At 35.6% G+C, this 24504-nt stretch overlaps 1 protein-coding gene and 1 pseudogene across 5 annotated transcripts in view; both read left to right on the forward strand.

Moving 5' to 3' along the window:
* MCF2 (MCF.2 cell line derived transforming sequence) overlaps nucleotides 1-24504 on the forward strand; it is an 83446-nt gene that overhangs the window by 52661 nt on the left and 6281 nt on the right. For 4 of the 5 annotated variants that reach the window (XM_039874787.1, XM_039874797.1, XM_039874808.1 and 1 more), the window contains 11 exons: nucleotides 1188-1359; nucleotides 5674-5711; nucleotides 8170-8258; nucleotides 9443-9509; nucleotides 10226-10341; nucleotides 10451-10520; nucleotides 12266-12358; nucleotides 16288-16380; nucleotides 17188-17313; nucleotides 17993-18214; nucleotides 23449-23538. In XM_039874787.1, coding sequence (XP_039730721.1) covers nucleotides 1188-1359; nucleotides 5674-5711; nucleotides 8170-8258; nucleotides 9443-9509; nucleotides 10226-10341; nucleotides 10451-10520; nucleotides 12266-12358; nucleotides 16288-16380; nucleotides 17188-17313; nucleotides 17993-18214; nucleotides 23449-23538 — 1176 coding nt within the window. The remainder of the gene's footprint in view (nucleotides 1-1187; nucleotides 1360-5673; nucleotides 5712-8169; nucleotides 8259-9442; nucleotides 9510-10225; nucleotides 10342-10450; nucleotides 10521-12265; nucleotides 12359-16287; nucleotides 16381-17187; nucleotides 17314-17992; nucleotides 18215-23448; nucleotides 23539-24504) is intronic. The other variant, XM_039874805.1, reaches the window with a different exon arrangement.
* On the forward strand, nucleotides 22925-23043 carry LOC120613293 (uncharacterized; annotated as a pseudogene).

The raw sequence follows: 24504 nt of genomic DNA on the forward strand, positions 1-24504 counted from the left end.
TCAAGTAAACAAAAATTTTAAAAACCATAATTACACTAGTGTTGATAAGAGTTTTACTACTTCACAGCTAACTAAATATCAGATCACAGCTAACTATATATCAAATTGTAATTGCATAGTTCTCTTAAGGATTAGATGTGATATCAGTGCCACTGTTGAGCATCAAAAAATCCAAAGGCTTATGCTTGCTGTATAATGGAGAGTAATTTCCTTTTGAGCTCTGACTCTGTTATTTTTAAACTTTTTTCACATACTTGGAGCTCTCATATACATTTTTTTGTGAATGCTTGGAGAAAGGTCCAAAGCTGTCCTAGGAGAATATTGGGCACATGTCAAGAGCACCCTATGCCAAACGTATGTTCTTTACACTGCAGTGACCACCAATAGATGGTCTGTGGGCATAGATCTGGCTTTTCTATTCAGTTTGAGAAGGGAGGTTTAAAGAAAGGATCTGAGTCTTCTTGGGGAAGGGGGAGCAGGTGGAAGCTGCTTTTCACAGAGTGCAGAGCTATAGGTTAGTTCAGTATCACCCCACTGGAAACGTCATGAAGCCCTCTCTTCACATTGTAGATACACACATTTATGATGCTATTAGCTGCTAAAATGTCTGATAGTTTAATTGAAGTTTGGAGGAGTATCTAAATCCATGCTTAGCTAAAGATCATAAGGGATGCCCCAGAAAGTCAGAAACATGGCCATGGCAATAACCAAGTCATTCTCTGGAAACAACTAAGCTTAGCTAACCACCTCAAATCATCTCAGAGGAGCAGAAGGGGATATTATCCATCAGTGGCTCTTTTTAAAACATGGAGAACTCAAGAATGTCCTTCAGGCTAAAATACAACAAATTATGATGACAGTGCTTAACTTGGTGGCTTTCTCATGCTGAACTTACCTTCTTTTCCAGCCATTATCCCTTGCAGCCTGTGAAGGGTAAATTGCTTTATGCAGTGACCTATTTCATGATGGCTTGATAAATTTCTTCTTTAAGTTGTTTTGTTGGAGATCTCATGGTTTTATAACCATATGAAGATAGTACATTAATCTGTTTTCCATTTATTTCCTAAATTTCTTCTAGTTATATTTTAAACTCTAAATTATTTTTTGACTGAGTCTGAGAAATATAATAGGATTTGTAATGACCCCATTTCAGAAAATATTTCATAGAGTTCTTATGCACCCTGTAGATTCAAATGCAGACCGTACAATTCAAGCTTGAAAACATTCGAAATATATTTGAGAACCAACAAGCTGGTTTCAGGAAACTGAAAGATAACCATATGAGACCAATGCAGTTCATGGTACCTTCTTCCAACAATATGATCAGATCTCAAACACCATTTTTTTCTCCTAACCCTGGTAAAGTATTTTACATTCATCTTTTCTATCTCTTCTTTTTCTGCTCTTGTTTACTTTATTACTCTTGATATAAATACTGAATTTGTTTTTCAATCCTGATAAATTGGAATTTTATTTAAGCACCTTTGGTCATGTTTGCATTGCATAAGGCAGGAATCATGGTTGACACTATCGTACAATAGCACCACAGTGTGATATTGGACAGTATAGGATGATGCAGGTCTGTACTGAATAGTCCAGCCTTGTCATGACTGTGAATATTTACACCAGCAGCATCAAACTCACGCTTTTCTGCAGCTGGTGGAAGAAGATGTGAAACTGGAACACATCTGATAAAAATATGCCTGCGTGCACTCGTGCATATTTTCTCCTTATCTCTGTAAACTATAACTTGATTCTTATAAGCTTCCAGTGAGTGAATAGCTTAGATAATAGAACAGATTGTCTTTTCTAAATAGGTGCAAGTAAATAGCACAATTTTTCTGGTAATTACCTGTCAGAGTCCATTTGCTCATTTTAATCTTTGTAAACTTGTTTTAACCATGTAATGTACATTTCTATGTTCTATGGGATAAAATAATGATCCTCACTGTGATGTTGAACTACTCTGGAAATAAGATGACTTTATTGCTCCAAAGTTTCCCTTGAGCTGCCTCTAGGGCCTCTTAGGGGAGAGTGATTTGACCTTTGGGGCCTTAAGTTAGTCGAATGGGTGAACATGGGACTACATTCGGTCTCTCTGATCTGAGAGAATCAGAGAATCCATTAATGTATGGGAACTACTTTGAAATTCAGAGGAAGGTTGAACCAGGCGTAATGAATATAAAAATCCAACTCAGCCTCAGCATGCATCACATTAAAAACAGGTGAGGAAAGCAGGTAACTAGGCTAAGCTGATCGAACTTATATAGTTAATAGTCATTAAGTATAAAAATATACTCAGAAATAAAACTATGAACAATTCCATAAATAAATAGGGTTGACTAAGATGATACCGAGAAAAAGAGTAAAAACAAAAAAGAACCAGTAAGGGGCTAAAAACCAACAGCTAGGAGAATAAAAATAGAACAAGATGATTTTCCTAAGACCTCAGGTTCCAGGTTTCTGGCTTCAGTTATTTACTGGCTATGGGCAGTTCACTTAACCTCTTTTAGCCTCAGTTTCTTTGTCTGTAAAATAGGGACATTAACACCCACTGACTTCAAAGGGTTCTTGTGAAGATGAAGTGGAAAAAAATTGTAGTTCTCAATTAACTAGACTATTCTTTCCTTCTAAGGCTTCTTGCTCTATAGTCCTTTAAAATCTCAGCTCCTTCAAAGGGGTTAAAGAACATAGTTCTGAAGAAACCGTCCAAGAACCACTCACTGCCTTAGTCACTGAAAGTACATTTTATTTTGTGTTATTTCATTTTTTTCTTTCTGATTTTCTTATTTAATGGTGTTACGATTTCTTTCTGCAGTGGGAGCTGGATACTCTTTCTTTCAAGCATGTAAACTTTTTTTTCACAAGGAATCCATCTGTACTACTTTTCATCAGTACATTTTTCTGAGTTTGTGTCCATGTAAAAAACCAGTTTGGCAGCTAAAACCAGCAGCATTAATTCTTGCATTCTGACTACAGTTAACTTTCTCTCTTTTTCAAAATAACCATCCATTATTCTCTCGGTAGTAAACTGAGCCTTGGAAAATGACTATATAAAAATTAGATTATGCTCTTCATCAAATGACCTCTCATGAAAAGAAAATAAGAAAAACAATTGACGATGTTAAAATAAATCAAGCTTTCTTTCATTTTAGAGACGCTTGTGTCATCCACAATAAAACTGTTTGTTGGGAGTAGCGTGGATGTGCTGCAATTTAGGACTGCCTAATGTATTTATGAGGAAGAAGGAAACTTACTGAATAAATGATATGGGTGGATAAATGATGTTATCCATTATTCATCATGGTTTATAAATTAAATCAAAACATTACTTATGCCACAAACATTGTTAATTTTTACCTAATTGCTCTGTGGGTAATTGGGATTATTACAAGCAGTTCCAAATAGTTCTTCAAGACTTTTAATTGCTAAGCAGATATATAAGATTTGGTCACATCTAAGCGTGTTAATTTTTCATAAAATAAATCAAATTTTTTTTGTGTTCTTTGTTTTTGTTTATTTGTGTTAATTTACATCAAATAGAATCCTGTACCTAGCACAGTTTCTGCTGGCGCCTAGCAGGATGTAATAAATATTTGTCGAATTAACATTTACTATAGAGGTAAGTCATGGAAGAACATTGTCAGTGAGGGATAAAATGTGGTTTGAGCTGCTAAATCTGTAAATCTAGTCTAGATCTCTCTCCTAATCTTCAAACCTGCGTTTGCACTCTGCTGCCTCAAATTTTCTATTGGCAAGTCAGGCTCAGCGTACCCCAAACTGATTGCATCTCTCCTGCAAGCCTGCTCTTTCTATGTTCCTCATCTCAGTGAATAGCCCTGTGATTCCCGGGCCCTTAGCTCCCACCTCTCACTCATGCCCCACCTCTAATCAGTCAAAAAAATCCACTTCTTTCTATCCCCACTGCTATCCCTCACTGCCACTTTCCTAATCTAAGCTAATATCATCTGTTGCCTTGACAACTGCAGCCTCTTTGTCTCCCCACTTTTCTTTCTCAAATGCCCCTAGTTGTCTTGCCTTTTGGACTTTACACATATTGTTCTCTCTCTGGAGCACTATTCCCTCCCCTCTCCCTTTTCCCTCTGCTGTCTCCTACTCCTCCATCAGATTTCCCATCCCTAGGCCACTTCTTGCCTCTCTGCCCCTGCACTCAGTTCTGTTGGATGTTCAAGCTATGTGATAACAAGTGCCCCTTCATTTTTCCTCAGTTTTAGTGTAATTCCCTGTTTTGCGTTTCTCTTACTAGACTGTAAGCCCTGTAAGGGTAGGGACTGTGTGCAATTCGTGTTTGTATCCCTAGCAGTAAACACGGAGTTTAGCATATAGTATAGGTACTCAAGAATTTTATATACATATTTATATTGTTAAAAGAATGAATTCATCTGCCTTGCTTTTCAGAAAATGATGCATTCCTCACAAGTTGCGTATGTTCCTTTTTCATCTCTTAATGTATTTGCAAAGAACTCATTAATACAGCTAATTAGCGAAGCTTCCTAAGTTACCTTTATAAGTAAGTTCAGAGCTCTGTGTATCAGGTGTCTTTAGAGCGGTGGACATCACTGTTCATTGAGAAATTGATTTTATATGATAATTGCCAATAGTCTAATTTATATTTATATGTATGATTATGTAAATATAAAATTTATATATAAAATGTGTTTTTAAATAAATGAAAGTGAAGTACAAAATTTAGAGAACATAAAAGCATAGCCTTCCTTGAGTGTGCCTTGCAATGGCTCCTGCCAAGGAGGAAAAGACAAAAATTATGTTCCCTCCATGGAGCAGAGAGATCCACACAGCCTGTGTGGGTGGCAGCCTTTTCAGCAGCCCTGAGAATTAGGAACTTAAATGACCTAGTCTTTGACTGGACCATGCCCTGGGCTTTGTAGGAACATCTGGACTCTTTGCTTAACAATATAGGGGCTCAGCCTCTGTCAACAGAAGAAAAAGATTAAACAGAAAGAAAAAGAGAGATTAAACAGGAAGAACAGAAAGATTAAAGCTTGGAATTTTGATGAAGTTGTTTTTTGTTTTGTTTCATTTTGTTTTAGCATTTTAACATGCTTTAGAAATGTTTTATATAGTGGTTAGAAACACGTATCTGACAGTAGATGATTTGGATTTGAATACCGCCTATGCTTCTTGGACAAGATATTAACCTTACTTACTTATCTATAAAATGGGGTTAGAAGTAATACTTATCTCTTAGGGTTGATTTGAGGATTAAAAAAGAAAATGCATGTGTAGAGCTTAGAATCGTGCCCAGCATGTAGTAAGTGCCAAAACAATGCTATAATTCTTAAATTAATTTTTTAAAACTCTTTTTAACCTCGTTAGTCAGTGAGCTACTATCTGACTAAATGCTTATGCAAATAAATTATGAGCACTAACACCTAGCTTCATACTTGCTCGGCAATGAAGCGAATGTTTGATGAGTGAGAGAACGGGTGAATACATAGCAAAATCATACTCAAGAAGTAAAAATCGTATAGCTAAGGCTAACCATTCAACTGTTCCTGCATAATGTGATTTAAAAATACTAATATAAACACATTGGAATATTACTATCTATTTAATAAACGTGAATGTATTCTTGTTTAAAGCGTTGATTTTAATTTGGTTTGAAATTCTTCTTTCATATTTCTCTTCCAGTGAAGAAGACCTGGAGACAAACTCAGAGCAGCGTAAAAGTAAATATCATTAATTATTTCAAAGTTGGCTTTATTGCTGTTGTTGCAGAATCAGTATGGGGGCTTAAACCATATTTTAAATTCACTCAACCAGTATTATGTGTTTGAAAGCCTATTTAATCTAAAAGAAAAAGCTGCTGCATTGTGTCTAATTGCAGCACTGGCATATACCCAGATGTATGAGCAGTTTCTCAAGTCTTGGCTCAAGTTCCGAATAATTTCTATAGAATATCTCATATAAGTTCCAGCTCTCTTCCCTCCCCCCACCCCACCTCAATAAAACTAAATAAGTGTTGCATCTTTTTCAAAAAAAGGAGATTTCTTTCATAAGTGATTCCAGTCCTACAAGTATGAAGCATGGACAAAGGACAGGTTCTAATTATCCATACTCTGGGCTCAAAGAAAGGCATCTGTTTGTTTCTTGATGGATACACAATTCCTTCTCGGTTATCCATGATATTCTGGTATCTGCAGACAGTAGCCTCATCATAACTGCAGCACCCTACATTTCCTTTGTGTATTTTTGATATTAAATAAGGACAAGAACATATCTCCAAGAGGCAGTTTGTCATAGTGATACCGATTGTAGAGCCAGACTTGCCTGGCTTTTAATCTCAGCTCCATCGCTTGCTGGCTGTATAATGTTGGGTAAGTACTGTGGAACTCAGTTTCCTTATCTATAAAATGGGGACAACAATAGAACACCCTCGTCATGGAGTTCGTGTAAAGGTAAAATAATCTAATATTTGTAAAGTGCTTTGAATAATGTGTGGCATGTCATAGTTCTAAGCGTTTTATACGATTGTTAGCAGGCTAGTGAACGGCCTGTGCTGACATGCCATGCCCAGTTATTATGTTGTACAGCCACAACTGCTGGTTTCAAGAGGGAAACAGCTGAATTCTATATTCTATAGTCTTATGTCTTTTGGTTCTATTTTCAACTCGTGAGTACCTTAACATTCCGCTATGTGTATTTATTCATTTAAATATCACCAGGAAATACATAGGCAGCTGTGGCTCTGTACATTTTCTTGGTGAGATTTATAGCGGGTGAACCCAGTTTCACAATGCTCACATTCTTCCAATTCAAGTCAAATTGCCCAATCCTTAGGTATTTAAAAGTATAAATATATGTTTCAAAACTTTCCAAACTTGTATTTTAGAAACATGTTAGAGATAAATGGTGCATACCTATCTGATAAGTAGAGTATGCAGCATTTTCATTCTTAATTATAGTTTTGAAATGATGATAACAGTTGGGTTGGTACACTGAGCAGATTTAAATCAAAGCATACTCTTAAACAGGGAGCATGAAACGGTGGCAGACCATAAGCTTGACTCTGTCTCATCACTTACTAGATATGCGACCTTGGCCCTGTTGCTAACTACACCTCTCTTAGCCTCAGTTTTCCCATCTGTAAAATGGGGATAAGTATGCCAGAGCTTGCTAAATTGACGTGAGGATTTGGTATAATGGTGTGTATTAAGCATCTAGGACTGTGCCTGCACAATATATAGAAAGCAGTCAATAATTTTTTTGTTTCTTTCCTCATATATACGTGAGTCATATTCTGTGGAAATGCATTTTAGCTGATAGATGCCGAACTTCATTTTGGCTTCTAGTTGTTACTAAGTAAGGCTACATTTACTTGGAGTTCAAACTTTTTACTCAACTCAGCTGTCCCATACAGCCAGGATCCCTAGAATATGTTTCAGATGCTTCTGAAGAGCAAATAACCTCATTTTGTGATAAATCTCATTCAGTCGATTCAGTAAGGCAGATCAAGTTCTGTAGAGTCTGCACAATAAGGCAGCAGTTTAGGATCAGGGAGGTTACTTGTGGCAACAACTAACATGTGGCAGAGAGCAGAGACAGATGAACAGGTTACAGCTATTTCGAAAAACAGTTCTGCGCATCTTATTAGCCCCGGAGTATATGATTCGATTTTATCATATCACTCATGTTCATGATCGATGCCAGCAAGTCATTAGGAAAAGAGTCAGTGATGTTCTGTATACTTGGTTAAAGAATTCAGGGGTACACGTAATATTTCCTAGAAAGGTTTCTATCAGAAATTCCTAAGATTAAAAAAAAAAGAAGAAGAAGAAGAAGAAATTAGATTAAAAAGCCATTTTGGTTCTTCATCTAATGAACTTTAGCTGGATAGTCAACTTTTTTTGACTTAATCTCGTTTTCACAAAGTGCAAAATAAATGAAACAGTGCTTAATACATAAAATAAATTCTAACTAGTATATTAAATTTGTCCTCTTAGGCAACTGAAATCATTTTTTTTTACTAGTACATACCAAAGTTATTTCTGACAGAATAATCATAGTGTTATTTTAAAATTTATCTGCACAGTTAGGACCTAGAGAAAACTTAATTTGAGCTAGATTTCCTTGAAAAAGAACTATACCTACATAGATGCTAATTTAACTTATATTTTCAAATTTCAGATTGAAGCGGTACATGAATGTCGGGAGACGAGAAGTTCTGCTCAATCCTCCAGTTTGAACAATGACAATAGCTTGGATATTTTAAAGAAGTAACTTTTATTTATTAACAGACTCTTATATACACACCTACCAGTAGGAGTCACTGGTTCAGTGTTCAGGGCGAACATGCTTAGGATTTTGAGTTCATAGAATGGGGTTCCTACTGGGTGTGATGAAAAGAGCACTAGATGAGATGTCAGAAGTCTTGGATTTAGGTCTGCCTAATCTATGCTCTTTTTATGTGACTTGAAAATTAACTAGATCTTTTCGGAATTTCAGTCTTCTCTTTTGTAAAAGAGGCCAGAGTGAATGGGACAGGGCTCCAAAAACTACATAGGATTGTATAAATATACAATGTTATTTTATAGATGTTAGGAATAATCACTGTTCTGTTCAATTTTATAATATTATGTTAATATTCCAGACATAAGAATATTCACTTTTTAAATTCTATATCGCAGAGTTATAAGTAGCCAGTATTTTAGAGCAAGTTGTATGTAGACATATGTATATATCCCTATCTATATATAGATATATTTTTTTCAAAGATTGTTAAATGTTGACACTTAAAAAGGTAAAAATAAAAAAAGAGGCCAAGGTGTAGAAATTAAATTAAAAGGGTTCCTTATACTGGGTAGTGAAGAAATGAATTTTAAATACGATGTTAATTGGAAATCACATTGGGAGGAAAATGTATCTTATTCTGAAGAGACAGTAAACAGAATTACCACAGAAACTTAAGTATAATGTATATTTGGGAAAACCAGTATAATAAATCTACTTTATGTCTTGGAAAGTGTCAGAACATTAGGGAAAAGGGAAAAATTGTGCCTAAAATGCTAATATTTCTTTTTGAGGGAGAGGGAGAAAAAGAGGGAACTATTGCTCAGAAACTATGCTGCCCTCCAAAAAAAAAAATATTTCCCAGATTTTTAGAAATAGAATTTGCAAGTTTTTAGTAAATTGATTCTTAAGCTTCATGAGTTAGAAATATTTTTTTTTCATTTAAAAATAACTTCTGAGCCCCACTCTTCTTTCTTTTAAATATATTCTAGAGTCTTAGAGGTGGTAATTATTCTAGAAATCATGGAATTAATTTTATATTTTGATGATAAAACTAAAACTGTGCATTAACAAATTTTACTTTAGATAATTTGTAACGATAATAATTGAAACATTGCAATATAATTCTAAAGCAATAAAATAACTGATAAATATTGTCTTCTCCTTTTAGCCATGTCCTAAATGAGCTGATACAGACAGAGAAGGTGTATGTTCGTGAGCTGTTTACTGTTTTGTTGGTAAGGGACTCAAATGGTATCGTCTCATCTTTCCCTGAATGCTCCTTTGCTACATTTGTTAGGGAGTGTTTAGGGCAGTCTTCTCCTTCTGCCTCCTTCCTTGATTGTCACATGGCAGCAGTGATAGCTCTCCTGTGGTTTGAGGCTGCATGTTTGTCAGATGTGTATATCCAGGTTCTCCCTCCAGAGTGAGAATTGTGGATTCACAATTTATTACAGAAGAAATAAGCTGTTCTCTTAGGGATACAGCAAGTTGTTCTAATTATTCCCAGGGTGCTATTTAGAGATTGTGATATAAAGAACTAAAAAATGGGAGAAAAGCATTCATTTTATACAAATGTCATAATATGAATCTAGTCTGAAGAAACCTAAACACTTATTGCTAGCTTAAGTAGAAGTTAATGACTTGGAATAGAATTTTTCATACTTGGTTTCTATTTTGTTTCCTACACTATATCAGGCCAAAGAGCTGTCACTTTATTCTACCCATTGTGTGGAAAACCTTCACTTTCTTGTCCTACTTTCTAAAAAAAATAAATAAATAAATAACAACAATAATGATAATGGATAATTTGGGGGAACTAGAAGATTTGAATGTCAAAATTACAGCTTCACCCACTAATCCTCTACATATTTTGCTGTGCCTACACTTTGGATGTCCCAATCAAATGTTGAAGTGAATATTTTTTTAATGAAAAAATATTTATTTTGGGTAGGGCTATAAAGCGGAGATGGACAATCCTGATATGTTTGATCTGATGCCACCTCTCCTGAGAAATAAAAAGGATATTCTCTTTGGAAATATGGCAGAAATCTATGAATTCCATAACAAGTATGTAGTTGTTAACTCGAACTTTTCATGATATTATTTAAAGGGTTTTTGACTAATTTATCATATTTCACATAAAAATATATAATCTTTTTCTCTGAAATTTTTATAGCCTTTTCATGAACAGTCTGGAAAATTGCATCGAGTATCCAGAAAGAGTGGGACCTTGTTTCCTGGAAAGGGTTAGTTCAATTATTATTTAAAAACACATAAATATGGACCACCAAAATAGCAGCTCATTTTATAAGAACAGATTTAGAGATAAGGTAGGTATTGTTTTTTATGTCTTTATGTTTTTGAAGGAGACACATCACTTCAAGTATTTAATGCTAAATCAGGATTTGTTACAGAAACTGGTGCAATGGGGTATCGAGAGCATGCAAATGGCCATTGTGTTCTGTGCTATCAAATGCTTCAATGGCTCAGCTTGTGACCACTGACCCCTGGGTGATCCCAGGAGTCCAAGGACCATCCTGGCTATGAAGATGTGAGAGTTTGGATCATCTTAGCACAACCATTCTTGGGCTTGGTTAATTTTTAGCCTAAGAGATGCCTTGGCATTCCCCTCTAATACATGTAAAGTCTTAGAATAAAATGTAGTATGGCTTTCAGACCCAAGGCATCTATCACAGGAACTTTGCAAAATGGAGAGCTGTCTGTTCTTTTTATTCTATGAGATCATTTAGGGAGGCTCATTTCTCCATGTCCCAAGAGTGTATTTAGTACAATTGACTTCCCAGGCTTTGTAATCATATTCCCCTCCATTAGAGTTTCCTCTCAGAATGTTCTCTGCTTATCTAGTTCCTCTTGTTCCTGAAATATCAGTTTTGTGTTGATTTGAGAGTCAGTTTGATAGAGGTGCTTATCGAAAGCTTTCTAAGGTTAAGAAAGAAGTGTGTGTTATTACCTTTCTCAACATATCCTAACTTTAAACACATTTAAACTATGTCCAAATTCTTCTCTAAGCGACAACAGTCTTTCTTTCCTTTAGACTCCTGTAAGACTTAATGACTTTGCTACTCATCGGGAATTTTATGTGCATCTTTACATATATTCATGAATTCTTTCTCTAACTCGATGGAAAACTCTTTGAGTCAGGGTCTATATCCTATATATCTTTGTATCTCTCATAAGGTTAGCCAAGCTATTGGCAACCGGGAATAGTTTAAATGTTCATTCACTCAGCAGCTATCTGCTGAGAACCTACTTGCACCAAGCACTGTGCTAGGCAATGTGGATACCAAGCAAGCCCAAGAGTATTCATGGAGAAAAACAGAGAATCCCTTGTGTGCAGTGTGAGTTATGCTATGTTAGAGATATACAAAGGGTCCTATAGGAGCCAAGAAGATGTGCATCTTAAATAGGCCGGAGGTATAAATGATGGCTTTATAGAAGAGATGACTAATGAGATGAATGTTAAAGAGTGAGTAAGAGGCAGCCCATTAGAGAAGGGTCAAATACATATTATTCTAAGGAGAGAGAATAGCATGGGCAGATAGATGTCTAGTGGGGTTATGATACAATGATGATGTCCCAGTGATGAACCAAAGGCCTTGAATATTAGCTACAAGTTCACTCACCAGGAAAGCGAGTGACTAGCAGCATAGAAAGAGCATTTCTTGGAACCCTATTAGCTCATAGTTATTTAAAAAAATGAGTCTACTTTTATATTACATTCAGGGAAGGCTTTTCTCCCTCTAAGTCTCAAACTTAGTAAGTGGACATAATGAAATTACTTAGGAAATTATGCGTTCCTCTACTTGGGCTTATGGTCTGTTCTTGGACTGCAAAGGGCTCCTGACCAGCTGCCAGTGTGGACCATATTCCCTATAAAGCTTGGCCACACTCACTCTTGTTCAGCCTTTCCTAATAAGAAAAGTATGTGTTCATGAATTGGTAATATGTTTGAATTTGCTTTTTATCACAGAAAGATGATTTTCAGATGTATGCAAAATATTGTCAGAATAAGCCCAGATCTGAGGCAATATGGAGGAAGTATTCAGAATGTGCCTTTTTCCAGGTATAGTAATTATTCAGGTTTTGGATATATTCTTTGTAGAAGATACTGGGATATTTCTTATTTATAAATTCATTTTCTACTTTAAGTAAGTTATATGTGTATATTGATTAAAGAGCAATTCGACACTCCCCAAAACACAGCCAAGTGTGCGCGCGCGTGCGTGCGCGCACACACACACACACACACACACACATGCACAGAAACACACATATGCTGCCCCCCAGAGGCAACCACTTTCAGCTCTTTTAATTACTTTTGATACTTACCTCCATATCTTTAATATCATGCTTATATTGCTACTTCCCACCATAGAAGATGAAGATTCAACTCTATTTCTCTGTTCTCTCCCTACCACCACACGCATACACATACTTCTTTTCCTCCAAGTCATCCAATATAGTTGTATTGTAATTTTGGTTCGATTGATAGTGTTAAATTATTAATACCATGTTAATTTCTGTGTTCAGATGAATTATGTGGTATGAAATTGTTGTTTTTCCTTGCCTTTTGTTTTTCTTGCAATTCTCTTTTTTACTCATTTAATTTTCTAGGTATTTATCCTTATTTTACCCCCAAACTCTCCCAGCGTGAGAGTTACATAAATCTCTTCTCAGTACATTTAAATACATTGTATATATTTTCTATGAATTTCATCTTGAGTAAATCTCTCCTGGAGTCTTCTGACCTGTTCATCTAGACTCACTAGACCTATTATGCAGCTGTCATCTTGGGATGTTGGTGAATATCATTTTGGGGATTTTGCTCACCTGTCTTTAGCATGAGCTCTCCTGTTTCCTAGGTGCCATATCTTTCTCTTCCTTCTTTTACTCACTTGATTGGTAGAACACATCTTCCAGTATTTTTACTGAGAAAGTGTACGTGGAAGGTAAAAGTTTTTAATAGCATGCATATCTGCAAATGTCTTTATTTTTCCCTAACACTTGATTACTAGGTTAGCTGGGTATAGAATTCTATATAGAAATAATTTTCCTCAGAATTTTGAAGGCATTTGTCCTGTTGTCTTCTAGCTTCCAGTGTTGCTGGTGTGAAAGTTGATGCCATTGTGGTTTATGTTCCTTTGCATGTGACCTAATTTTTGTCCTCTCTCTAAAAGCTCGTGAGAACTTCTTATATTCTCGGGGTTGTAAAATTTCACAATGCTGTGTCATTATGTTGGCACTATTTTTATCCATTATGCTAGTCTGTGGTGACCCCTTTGAATTTGGAATGTTTTGTCCAAATTCACTTGAATTTTTTTCTTTGATTCTCTCCACACAAATTTCTCAGTTATCTTTTTCTGAAATTCTGTCATACAACTATTGTTGGATATCCTGGAACAGCTCTCTAATTATCTTTTCCATTTTCTGGCTCTTTGTCTTCTTGGTCTATTTTCTGGAATTTATCTTCCAGTCCTTGCATAGACGGTTTTATTTCTGCCATTGTTTTTAATTTCGAAGAGCCTCTACTCTTTTTTGTTCTCTTAATGTTCCTTTCAATAGAACTCGTACTTTGTTTCACGTGTTTGTTTCACTTATCTATATGAGGATAGTAATAATAGATTTTCCTTTAAAAAATAGTTTTCTCCTCCCTACATCGTTTCTGTTGTCTTCAGGTTGCTTTTCTTTTTCTTCATTTTGTTTCTGTTACTCATATTAGAGACTTTCCTCAAAGTCTGGTGATACTTTTTGTCTACTTACATTAGGAATAAGTACTAAAAAAGCTCATTTGGAAATTTCCTGTGCATATGTGAGTTTATTGACCATGCTCCTCACTGTTGGGTAATTTTCTAAAGCTGTTTCCTTGGGAGGGATCCTCAATACCTATATCCTTATGTCACTTCTCTAAGGCTAGTCAGATTGCCCAGTCTACTACCTGGTGAATAAGGATCTGGCTGCCAGTGTTCTGGTAGCCAAGTGGGGGGAAAAGGCTAGATAGAGTTTTTAATTTGGTACATAAATATTCAAGTAATCTCTTTGCTTTTAATATGGTACTCCGCCCTCAACTGGACTTGGTATTCCCTAGTCCAAAGGCCTAACGTTTTAGTTTTCAAATAAACATCCATTCTTCTGCTATGCAGAGGAAGAGGCAGCCCTTCAGCTGTGCCTAGTGGCATGGTTATCTGAGAGACTTGCTGCTGCTGGTTTCTCCTCCTCCCCATCCTCCTGCTCTTCCCCCACCACCACCCCCCGTTTATGCTCATTTAATTTTCTTTGGTAACAGCTTTTTTGAGATGTAATTAAAATACCATAAAACTGACTCATTTAAAATGTACAATTCTGTAGTTTTACTATACTCACAGTGTTGCTCATCCATCACTGCAATCAGTTTAAAAACATTTTCATCGGTACAAAAAAAATAAAAACCCTATACCTTTGAGTAGTCATCTCCCATTTTCCCTCAATCTTCACATCCCTCTGCAATGACTAATCTGCTTTCTATAGAGTCACCTATTCTGAACATTTTGTGTATGTGAAATCATGAAATATGTGCCCTTTGGTGTTTGGCTTCGTTCACTCGGCATAATGTTTTTGAAGTCCATCCACATTGTAGCATGTATCAGTATTTCATTCCATTTTATGGACGAATAATATTCCATTGTATGGCTATTCCCCTTTTTACTTACTCATTCATCAGTTGATAAATATTTGGGTTGTTTCCACCTCTTGGATTCAAGTTTTTGTGTGAAAATATATTTTCATATCTCTTGGCCATATACCCAGGTGTGAAATTTCTGGGTCATATGGTAAATCTAACTTTTTGAAAGAGCGTTGAATTGTTTTCCAATGTTGCTGCACCATTTTACATTCCTCTCAGCAGTGTATGAGAGCATTGATTGCTCCTCACCCTCACCAACACTTGTTAGTATCTAATTACTTCTTAGACAGCCTTTCAATAACCATCTTTTTTTCACACACCACCTTCATCTCCTACTTTCAGAGAAGACTTGGTGTCTGTAATTCATTGTAGGGGGGAAAGGTGTTCTATGACATTAATTGAGTTGTTCCCTGGCTTTTTTCTCTTTGCCAACTCGAGATTCACTTTTCTCTAGTGTGCTCAGTTGTTTACCAACCACTTCACAGTTTGGTTTCCGCTTCCAAATTTTGTCAATGACTTTTCTTCTCCCATCTTTGTAATGGGTTTTGCCTTGTAAAAATAACTTTTCCATCATTTTAGTTGTGTTTCATGAGTGAAAAGAGCTAAATGCATGTATCTGTCCACCATCTTTAACTGTAAGTTGATAATTGCTTGAATTAGATTGTATATTGGATTTAATCCACATCCAGAATCTTATATAGGTATGTTCTCTCTCACTCCCTTTGTGTTCTGTGCTTCCTATACACACATTTCATCCTATCCGGCCCCCATCTTGCCCTAATTCTGGACCCTACAATGTTCCCAGGCCCCAAAGTCATGACCTTTATGTTTATAGTGGCAGTGAGCCAATAATCAAGTGAAAACATAGCACCAGTTGATGAGGACTGTATTTTTCTTGTGATATTAGAAAAAAAAAATTCTTCTCTTGCCCAGGTCTGATTTATATTCAGTACAACCTGTTTCTTTTCTGGGCCTTGGCCTGTGGAGCTGAGCCTTTTGTTAACTTTCTTGGATATATTGAAGAACTTTTTAGTCGTGTTCATCATTGCTTTCTCACCTTTAAGCATTCTACAACAATATGGATTTATGTGTAAAAACTTTTAGTTTTTGACATTTTGGAATTTTTCTCTCTTAAATCCTTGAAATAGAGTTTATTGTAGTTTTTCAGATATACTGCCTCTGATGGCCATACCATATATAACAGCCATTTTTCTGGTAAATTTTCCTTGAGATGTTAAGAAACTTGCATTCATTGGATCTAATCAATGAACACTTAGCATTCTCACAGCTATATGTCTAATTTAAATTTATTGATGATTATATTTTAATGACAGGAATGTCAAAGAAAATTAAAACATAGACTTGGTCTGGATTCCTATTTGCTCAAACCAGTGCAACGAATCACGAAATATCAGTTACTGTTGAAGGCAAGTACATTAAGCATTTGTTTATTTCTTTCTTTACTTCTTTGAATCAGGTGTGCCAAAGCCATTAAATTTATTTCTAAGAAACATTAGAAATAGGTAGACTCAATGACTGGGAAGCCTGCGCTTAGCAGTAGAATCAACGCAGTGTGCTTCTTTGGTTCCCTGTGGCTGTGCAAGTGCTGGAGGCATAGGTATAAAGCTGAGATTATCTTGTGTCTTTTTAGCTAATTATCCAAACAAATTACATTGACATATGTATAACATTTACTGCAGAACTTTTACTATTGTTAAGAAGAACTAAACAAATATATATCTCTTATAGAGTGGAGACTGTATTTCATGTGGGCTTTCTCAATGGAAAGTGAATATGGTATACCCTTCATGTAATGTAGAAATGTCACGTTACATATGAATACAACATGGCTCGCTTTAAAATGTATTTTCACAATGTTCTATGGTATATGCATAATTAATAAAACAAATTGTTGTAAGTAGAGGACCAAAAAAATGTGTAATTGCTTTAAAAACTAACCTCTAGTGTGTCTTAATAGCTATTATTCGTCAGCTCAAAAACATTGAATGCCCTTTGCTTTATACTATTTAGTCAGTATTCCATTTCTTCTCCAATTTTGACATGGTTATTAAATATAGTATTAATGTGACAAATAGCATATGAAAGAAGCTACTCAAAAAAGTGACATCTTTGGCTTCTTCCTTGAAAGCCTGTTGGCCAAAATTATATTCAATTTTTTACAGCTCTTAATATATGCCTAATATTAAGTTTAATTCTTGACTTCTAATTAATAGGAGCTATTAAAATATAGCAAGGGCTGCGAAGGATTTGAAAAATTAAAGGAGGCACTTGACACAGTGCTGGATTTACTGAAATCAGTTAATGACTCTATGCATCAGGCTGCAATAAATGGCTATATTGTAAGTACATTTTAATGATTGTTGCAGTTTCAGGGGGAAAGCATGTTCATATTCCTTTCTTCTTTTCCTAGAATCAATTGAGAAATAAGAAGTGAGAGGCAGACAAACGGAGATCCAAATGTTAACATTATTACTGATAATTTCAGGTGGAGAATTGGCTTCAGATCACTAGCCAAATGGATTTGTGACATTCCCCTTGTCCTCAACAGCCTACCCCTAAGTCCAGACCTCAGGAGATCCTGCTCGAAGGAATGTTTGGGTCTTCTAAGGAGACATACTGTCCCAGAATTGCCCCTTGCCCTAGTCTAGGATAGATATGGAAGAAAAATATCAAATCTTTAGAGTTAGCTCCACTCAGTGGGGAAACTTGAACTGGTCGATATCATTCACCAATCAGGATTAAGGAAGAGATGGGGAGTTACCCTATCTAAACTACTTACCTCTACATGGAGACATGAAGCCAGGAAAAAGGAGCTTTCTTAGATATCCCACTCCCTCAGTAATTTCATGACTATGTGACACATGCCATGTTTCAATGTAAAAAGCTATGATGAAATTTTAAAGGCTATACAAATGATGCTTCAGGATTTTAGTAGTTCAAGCCAACACTGTAATGTTGACACCAGGAATGCGAATGTCGCTCTGCCTTGTGCTAATGAGTTTTGATTTTCCACTCTAGGGAAACTTAAATGAGCTGGGCAAGATGATAACACAGGGTGCATTCAGTGTTTGGATCGGACACAAAAAAGGTGCTACAAAAATGAAGGATTTTGCTCGATTCAAACCAATGCAGCGGCACCTTTTCTTGTATGAAAAAGCCATTGTTTTTTGTAAAAGGCGTGTTGAAAATGGAGAAGGCGCCAGTAGATACCCATCATACAGTTTTAAGCACTGTTTAAAAGTAAGACAATTTGAATTGTATAATGTAATATTATTTCACACGTATATTCAATTTTGTGTACTTCCTCGGTTCAAATGAGTGGGTTTTATACTTCAGTGGCACATCCATTTGTTTAAACAAAATCTTTTTTAACTGAGGTGTAATGTACATATAACATATGAGTTGCAGCTACACAGCATAATGATTCGATATTTGTATATATTGTGAAACGATCACCACAGTAAGTCTAGTTTAGTTAACATCCATCACTACACAGTTAAAATTTTTTACTTGTGATGAGAACTTTCAAGGCCTACTGTCTTAGTAACTTTCAATTATACAACACAGTATTATTAATACTAGGCATCATGCCATCGTTGCACCTCCAGGACTTAGTGGTTTTGTGCCCTTTGACCCCCTTCACCCGTCTTGCCCACTCCCACCTATGAAATCTTAAGTAGAAGTCAGGTACAGCAGAACTTCTCTGCCCGAAACAAGTGAGGAAGAGCAGAGCTTTGCCTTCTCCCTAGTGCCCTGCAGAGCATAGTTTGAAATAAGTAACCTAGGCTCCCCCATGAGCATTCTTACCAGGAAGAGTTCTTGGTCTTGGTTACCTTTTATTGTGTAGGAGAGACAAGGAGGAAAGAATTTCTTCCTTTTCCTTGGTGTAATGTAAGAATTGATATATGATTAATAGCACACCCGCATCTTCCTTTTCGTATCACTCCTCCAGTCCCCAACTTCTCCCTTCCTGGGTGTTCAAAGACACCTACAGCTGAATCCCGTTCACACCTGTCCTGTCCCATCCTTTGAGATTACTTTATTCTCTCCTATAACCCAAACTACCATTCTGTTCTAATATTAGTTTGGTATCAAAATGAGAGCAGAATTGTTTGAAGAAGTCACTGGCAACCCAGTGATACTACCAGCTGGTTTTGACATTTAACAAGTGGTACTTCCAATTCGCATGAGTCTATAATTGGTGATTTTGATTCTTTTTACAACTAATGAATTTTATCTTTCAAGTTTTAAGTTGTAAAGGCAATATAGCATTTGTTGTAGAAAAAAATTGGAAAACTGAGAAAATTGTTACCCTTGATTCCCCAACCACTATCACTTTAGTCATTTTTCATGAGCATGTTCTTTCATAGTTGTCATCACCAGTATATTTGAGAATTGATGAAATTTTCAGCAGCAGCAGTAAAGAGGACAGGCAGAGTGTCCTCAGATAGGCCTGAGGTATTTCTGCGAGGAGGCTACTAGCGGGCTCTGCTTTTGTTTCTTCCCAGAGGGTCAACAGTTCCATGCTGTTCTTAACAAAGTTTCAGACCAGGGTTAGGTCTCCAACTTCTTCCTACTCTCCACTTTCCCTGCTTCACTTCTGAACCCACAGCAGTGTCACAACTTCTTTAAAATTCTTACTGTTTTCATAACAAATGCCTTGTTGCTCCTTTGATATTAGCAACCTATCTCCAAGCCCCCCAAATCTCCAAGGATCTTTTATGTCTCTAATAAACATTAGTTGAGAACCAAAAATCTGTAACCGATCTCGGACAGGGTTAAGATCTGTTTGACCCAAATCCGTTTATTTGGTTCACTTTTTATTTGTAGAGTGACCAAGTTACCACTTAAAGTATTATTTCTGGCCTATATTGATTTTTCATTTTACTTTTAATTTGCCAAAATGATGGACACACCAACAGAATATTTCTTGAGAACATTAGAATAAAGAGGTACTGGTATGAAGTAACGAAGTCATGAGAATTCAAACTTTAGTGGTCACTGTGGAAACAGAAGATGGGATAGATACAAGAAACATTTCAATGGAAGGTAGACAGTTGGGCTTGTTTACTGACTAGATACAGGAAATAAATAATACCTGACATATGAAGGAAAAAAATAAGGCTGATTTTTCTTTAGTTCCCCAATAATTCCTACTATTTTTAATAAAACAGATTAGCCATATCTGCAAGGATTTAAATCAGGATTATAGAAAATTGGTGATGCCACTGACAGAGAAAGATGGAAGATGGGCTATTTCTGAAGCCTTACTATGCTTACTTCTTCCTTACCTATCATACATAGGATTCTAGAATTTAACTGCTGGTGTTACTAGTTGGTGTTTAGGTAATAATTTGGTTTACTCGTTTCAATGCAGATGCTCTCTATGGCTGAACAGCTTCTCTCCCACTATCAATGGACTGTTGCCTTGGCTTCATATCAAGCTGCAATTCCATAGCCTGATGATGTACTTTCTAATGATTGTGTGCTAGGTTTTAATTCAGCCACTTCTATGCAAAGGAAAGTCCCTAAGATTAGTCTCTAAAGGTCCCTACGAATAGTCAAATGGACAGATTTGACTTCTTCAGAGTCTTTAGTTCATGTCATCTATTATTGTCATCTATTTTTATTTAACAAATGTACGCATAGTGCTTACTATGTGCTAAGAACTATTCTGACTGTTTACCAATATTGTTAACTCATTTAATCCACATAGCATTTTATATGAAGTAACCCATTCCCATTTTGAGGATGGAAAAGCTAGGTTCTAGAAAGGTGAGTAATTTGCTCAAGAGCAAATAGCTAGTAGGTGATGCAGTGCAGCTTCAGACCCAGGCAGATGGCTCCAGAATCTATGCTCTCAATCACTGCACCATGCTGAGAGGCCTTGTTCTCGTTTGTTCTTTCTTTCATTTCTTCATTCATTCCTTTTTATCCCTATTCTCTGCACTTATCTTCTCTCTACCTCTGTAGCAACCATTCTTTCGTTTGTGTGTTCTTGTTAAATGTATAGTAATATTTTTTTCACATGTGGTTTTAATTTATATAAATTATATTCTGTTACGATTCTCATTTTCTTTCTTTTTTTGATCTCAGACTATTTTCAAGATTCAGCCATGTTATTGTTTATACCCAGTATCTCGCTTCTAATGCTTCATAGCATTTAAGCCTAGCTACATTTTTTTTGTTAATGTGATTCAAGATCAATTTGTTAATAATACTAACCCAAGAAATAACTAAACTCTATCCCAGAGACATAATTAAAAGTCTTAAGATTGGTAGTTATTGGTTATAATCCCAGAGTTCTTGACCCACTGGGTGATGTTTAACAAGGTAGTTAACATCTTCACACTTCCCTCATGAAAGAAAATTAGGTTGAAATTTGGAGCCATGAACACTTGACACGGCAAGATAAAATGCTTTATAATAAAAGAAATATATATTCATAGCTATCAGGAATCATCAATGAACATATGAAGGATAAGGGTCTAACTGTAGAATCAGCTTCATTTTATTATGTATATTATTTATTGTATATTATATAATTATATAGTTACACATTTAACTCTTCCTCTAGGATCTAAAATTGAGTAAATGTTCATGATATAGTGAACATTTAATAAGTAGTGTAACAACCTTTCAAACGTTTATATTTTGTTATTGGAGAAAATATGTATAATTTACAGATGATTACAAATGGATTATATACGAGTGGATCACATGTAATGAATTGTTTGGAACTGAAAAGATATTGTCTGATAGATATACTGGTTAGATTTCCAGGATAGCTTGAAAGAGCTCATTTAATCTATAATGATATTCTAGATGTACGCAATGAAAAATCACAAAAACTATTGCAGTTCAAATGAGGGAAAGTTTAGAAAGCAAGAAAGCAGACTCATACTTTAAAAAACTCATTGTATGACCCAGGCACTTAATGCCTATTATTTAATTCTATATCAGCTTTATGAAATAGGTAGTGTTCCCATTTTATAGTTGAGGAAACCGAAGTTCAGAAAGATTAAGAAATCTGCACTAAGACACACAACCAGTAAGTGGTAGGAATGGGGTTCTAACCCCAGCCTCTCGGATTCCAAAGCCCTTATGCGTTCCATCTTACCATGCTAGTAAGACAAAATCATGTATCAATTTATATAGAGATCAAATATTAGATTATTATTTATCTTTAATCCTGATATTAGAGCAAAAGGAGGTTAGAGTGGTTGAACAGGAATATAAAGATTTTGGGGGGCATTCTGAAAGTATCTTCTGACTACATTCAGGGTAGATGTCACAGGCTCTTTCATTTATATGTCACATTTCATTTCTAAGCATAATCCCTTTTCCTTGATATGGGGCTCTCACTACCACTTCTTTTAATGCTTATCAACTGTAATTAAGGTCTTTTAGGGGGCTCATAAATGGAACAGAGAGTGAGATATTTCTTTGGATAATTAATTAGGTGGGAATTGAAAGAAAAGAGAAGGCAGGAGGGGACTAAACGAGAATATGTGTACAAGGAAGTGAAATTGCTCAAAATAGAATTAACCGTGCCATTAGCACAGGATAAAAAAAAAAAAATGGAAGAGGTTGTGCTTTGCCCAATCACAAGAGAAGAAAAATTATGGTAAAGAAGGGATATTATATATAAAAGTTCCACTGGCTACAAGGAGACATCAGTCTCCCATGACAGATTATTTGTTTTCTAGAGAGGCCTAAGGATTGATGGAAATAGAGGGTGCCCTTGTGTACCTAGCTGGTTTTCCCTGCCCCATAAATTGAATGTTTATAACATGCAGGCCTTCTATAGAGATAAGTAACAATTTGTAAAATCAACTTATCTGAGAAATGATTAATAAAAATAGTGAAATTAATTTCAGATGATCTTTTTCACTGATGTTTGGTTGCTTCTGTGTTTGACATAATAATTTGCTTTAAGAATATACAGTTGTCTACGGCCATGCCACCCTGAACAAGTCCGATCCCGTCTGATCTCAGAAGCTAAGCAGGGTCGGGCCTGGTTAGTACTTGGATGGGAGACCACCAAGGAAGACCAGGTGCTATAGGCGTAAAAAATAAAAAAAAATAAGAGATTGTAAGCTGACAAGGTCCTTGCAATCTATGAGGCCAACCAAGGGTTGCCTTGCCTAAAAAAAAAAAAAAAAAAAAAAAAGAGTGCAGTTAATTGATAACAGAATTCAATCTTAGATGGAACACTTGGATGTTCAGATTTATAATCTTAGTTTCAATCGCTAGAATGGAGCATACAATCTGTACCACAAAGTGCATAGTTCAGTGAAAACATTTAATTGCTCAGGTCTATGATAGAAATATCATTTCATATTCTTTAAATATGTGTATTTTGCCCAAGTGAGAAATTCTCTTTCGTTTAGAATATGATGAGGGTATTCTAAATGTAATGTAATTTCATATTCAAAATAAAATACTCATGAGAAATTCGACATATTTTGTAGATGGATGAAGTTGGAATCACTGAATATGTAAAAGGAGATAACCGCAAGTTTGAAATCTGGTATGCTGGGAAGGAAGTTTATATTATCCAGGTTGGTCATTTAAAAGTTATTCTAGAAAGCATAACGTGCATTAAGATACAAAAGTCTGAATTTGCAAACAAATAATTTTGGTCACATTACAAAAGTTCTCATTCTTTTCATGTAGTTCCCTTAAATATTATTTAGTTATTATTTATTGTGATGTAGTTAAACATTTTTTTCAGTAGCACATGTTTAACTTGAGATATGCCTATGGTGCTTTCTAGGGCTTTTAAGTTTTCACAACTACATTAGGAGATTTATTAACCTTGGCCAGCACTTCTCTGCCCCCAGCAAGTTTCTATAGTTCCAGATTTATATCGGTTTTGAGTTCCTCTTGTGCTTTGCATTCAGAGAATACCTGATTACGAGGCATGACGATGTGACAATTCAGATTTGATCATTGTTTCTAAAAACTGGTTAAAGCCCTGGCCAGATGTGCTATAAAGTCCAACCTGTTTAAAAGGAGGGGAGAGGAATGAGAACATTTCAAGAGGATGTTGTCATTTCAATGAGTATTTTTATCACAACTTGTGACAGGTGATTGTGCTGTTATCTGTTGAAAGTGCTCAGTGTTTTTTCATGGTTTTAATTCTGCACTAGGTGATTGCAATTCACACACAAAAAATGTTTTCTTGCTTTGATTAAGATATAAGACTTCTTGCTACTTTTTAACAAACTTATAAGTAATGGGAGGATATTTAAGGAAGCTTGCATGCTTTCATCAGTTATCAAGATTACTCTATAATAGATCATAAAATGTAAAACATTTATATTTTTAAAAGAACTCTCCTACAAAGAAAACACAAGTGAGATTATATTTAACATTTTCTGTGAGTGCAATTCAAAATGGTTTTGACTATTTTTTCATCTAATTTGATCACTAGTAACTTATTTGCTTCTTAGAAGTTTTACGAATCAAAATTTTAGTTTGAATATGGTGATTTAGGATTCATGTTCAGGTTCATGTTTGATGTA

Source organism: Pteropus medius, unplaced genomic scaffold, assembly GCF_902729225.1.
Source record: "Pteropus medius unplaced genomic scaffold, Ma_sr-lr_union100, whole genome shotgun sequence".
Lineage (NCBI taxonomy): Eukaryota > Metazoa > Chordata > Mammalia > Chiroptera > Pteropodidae > Pteropus > Pteropus medius.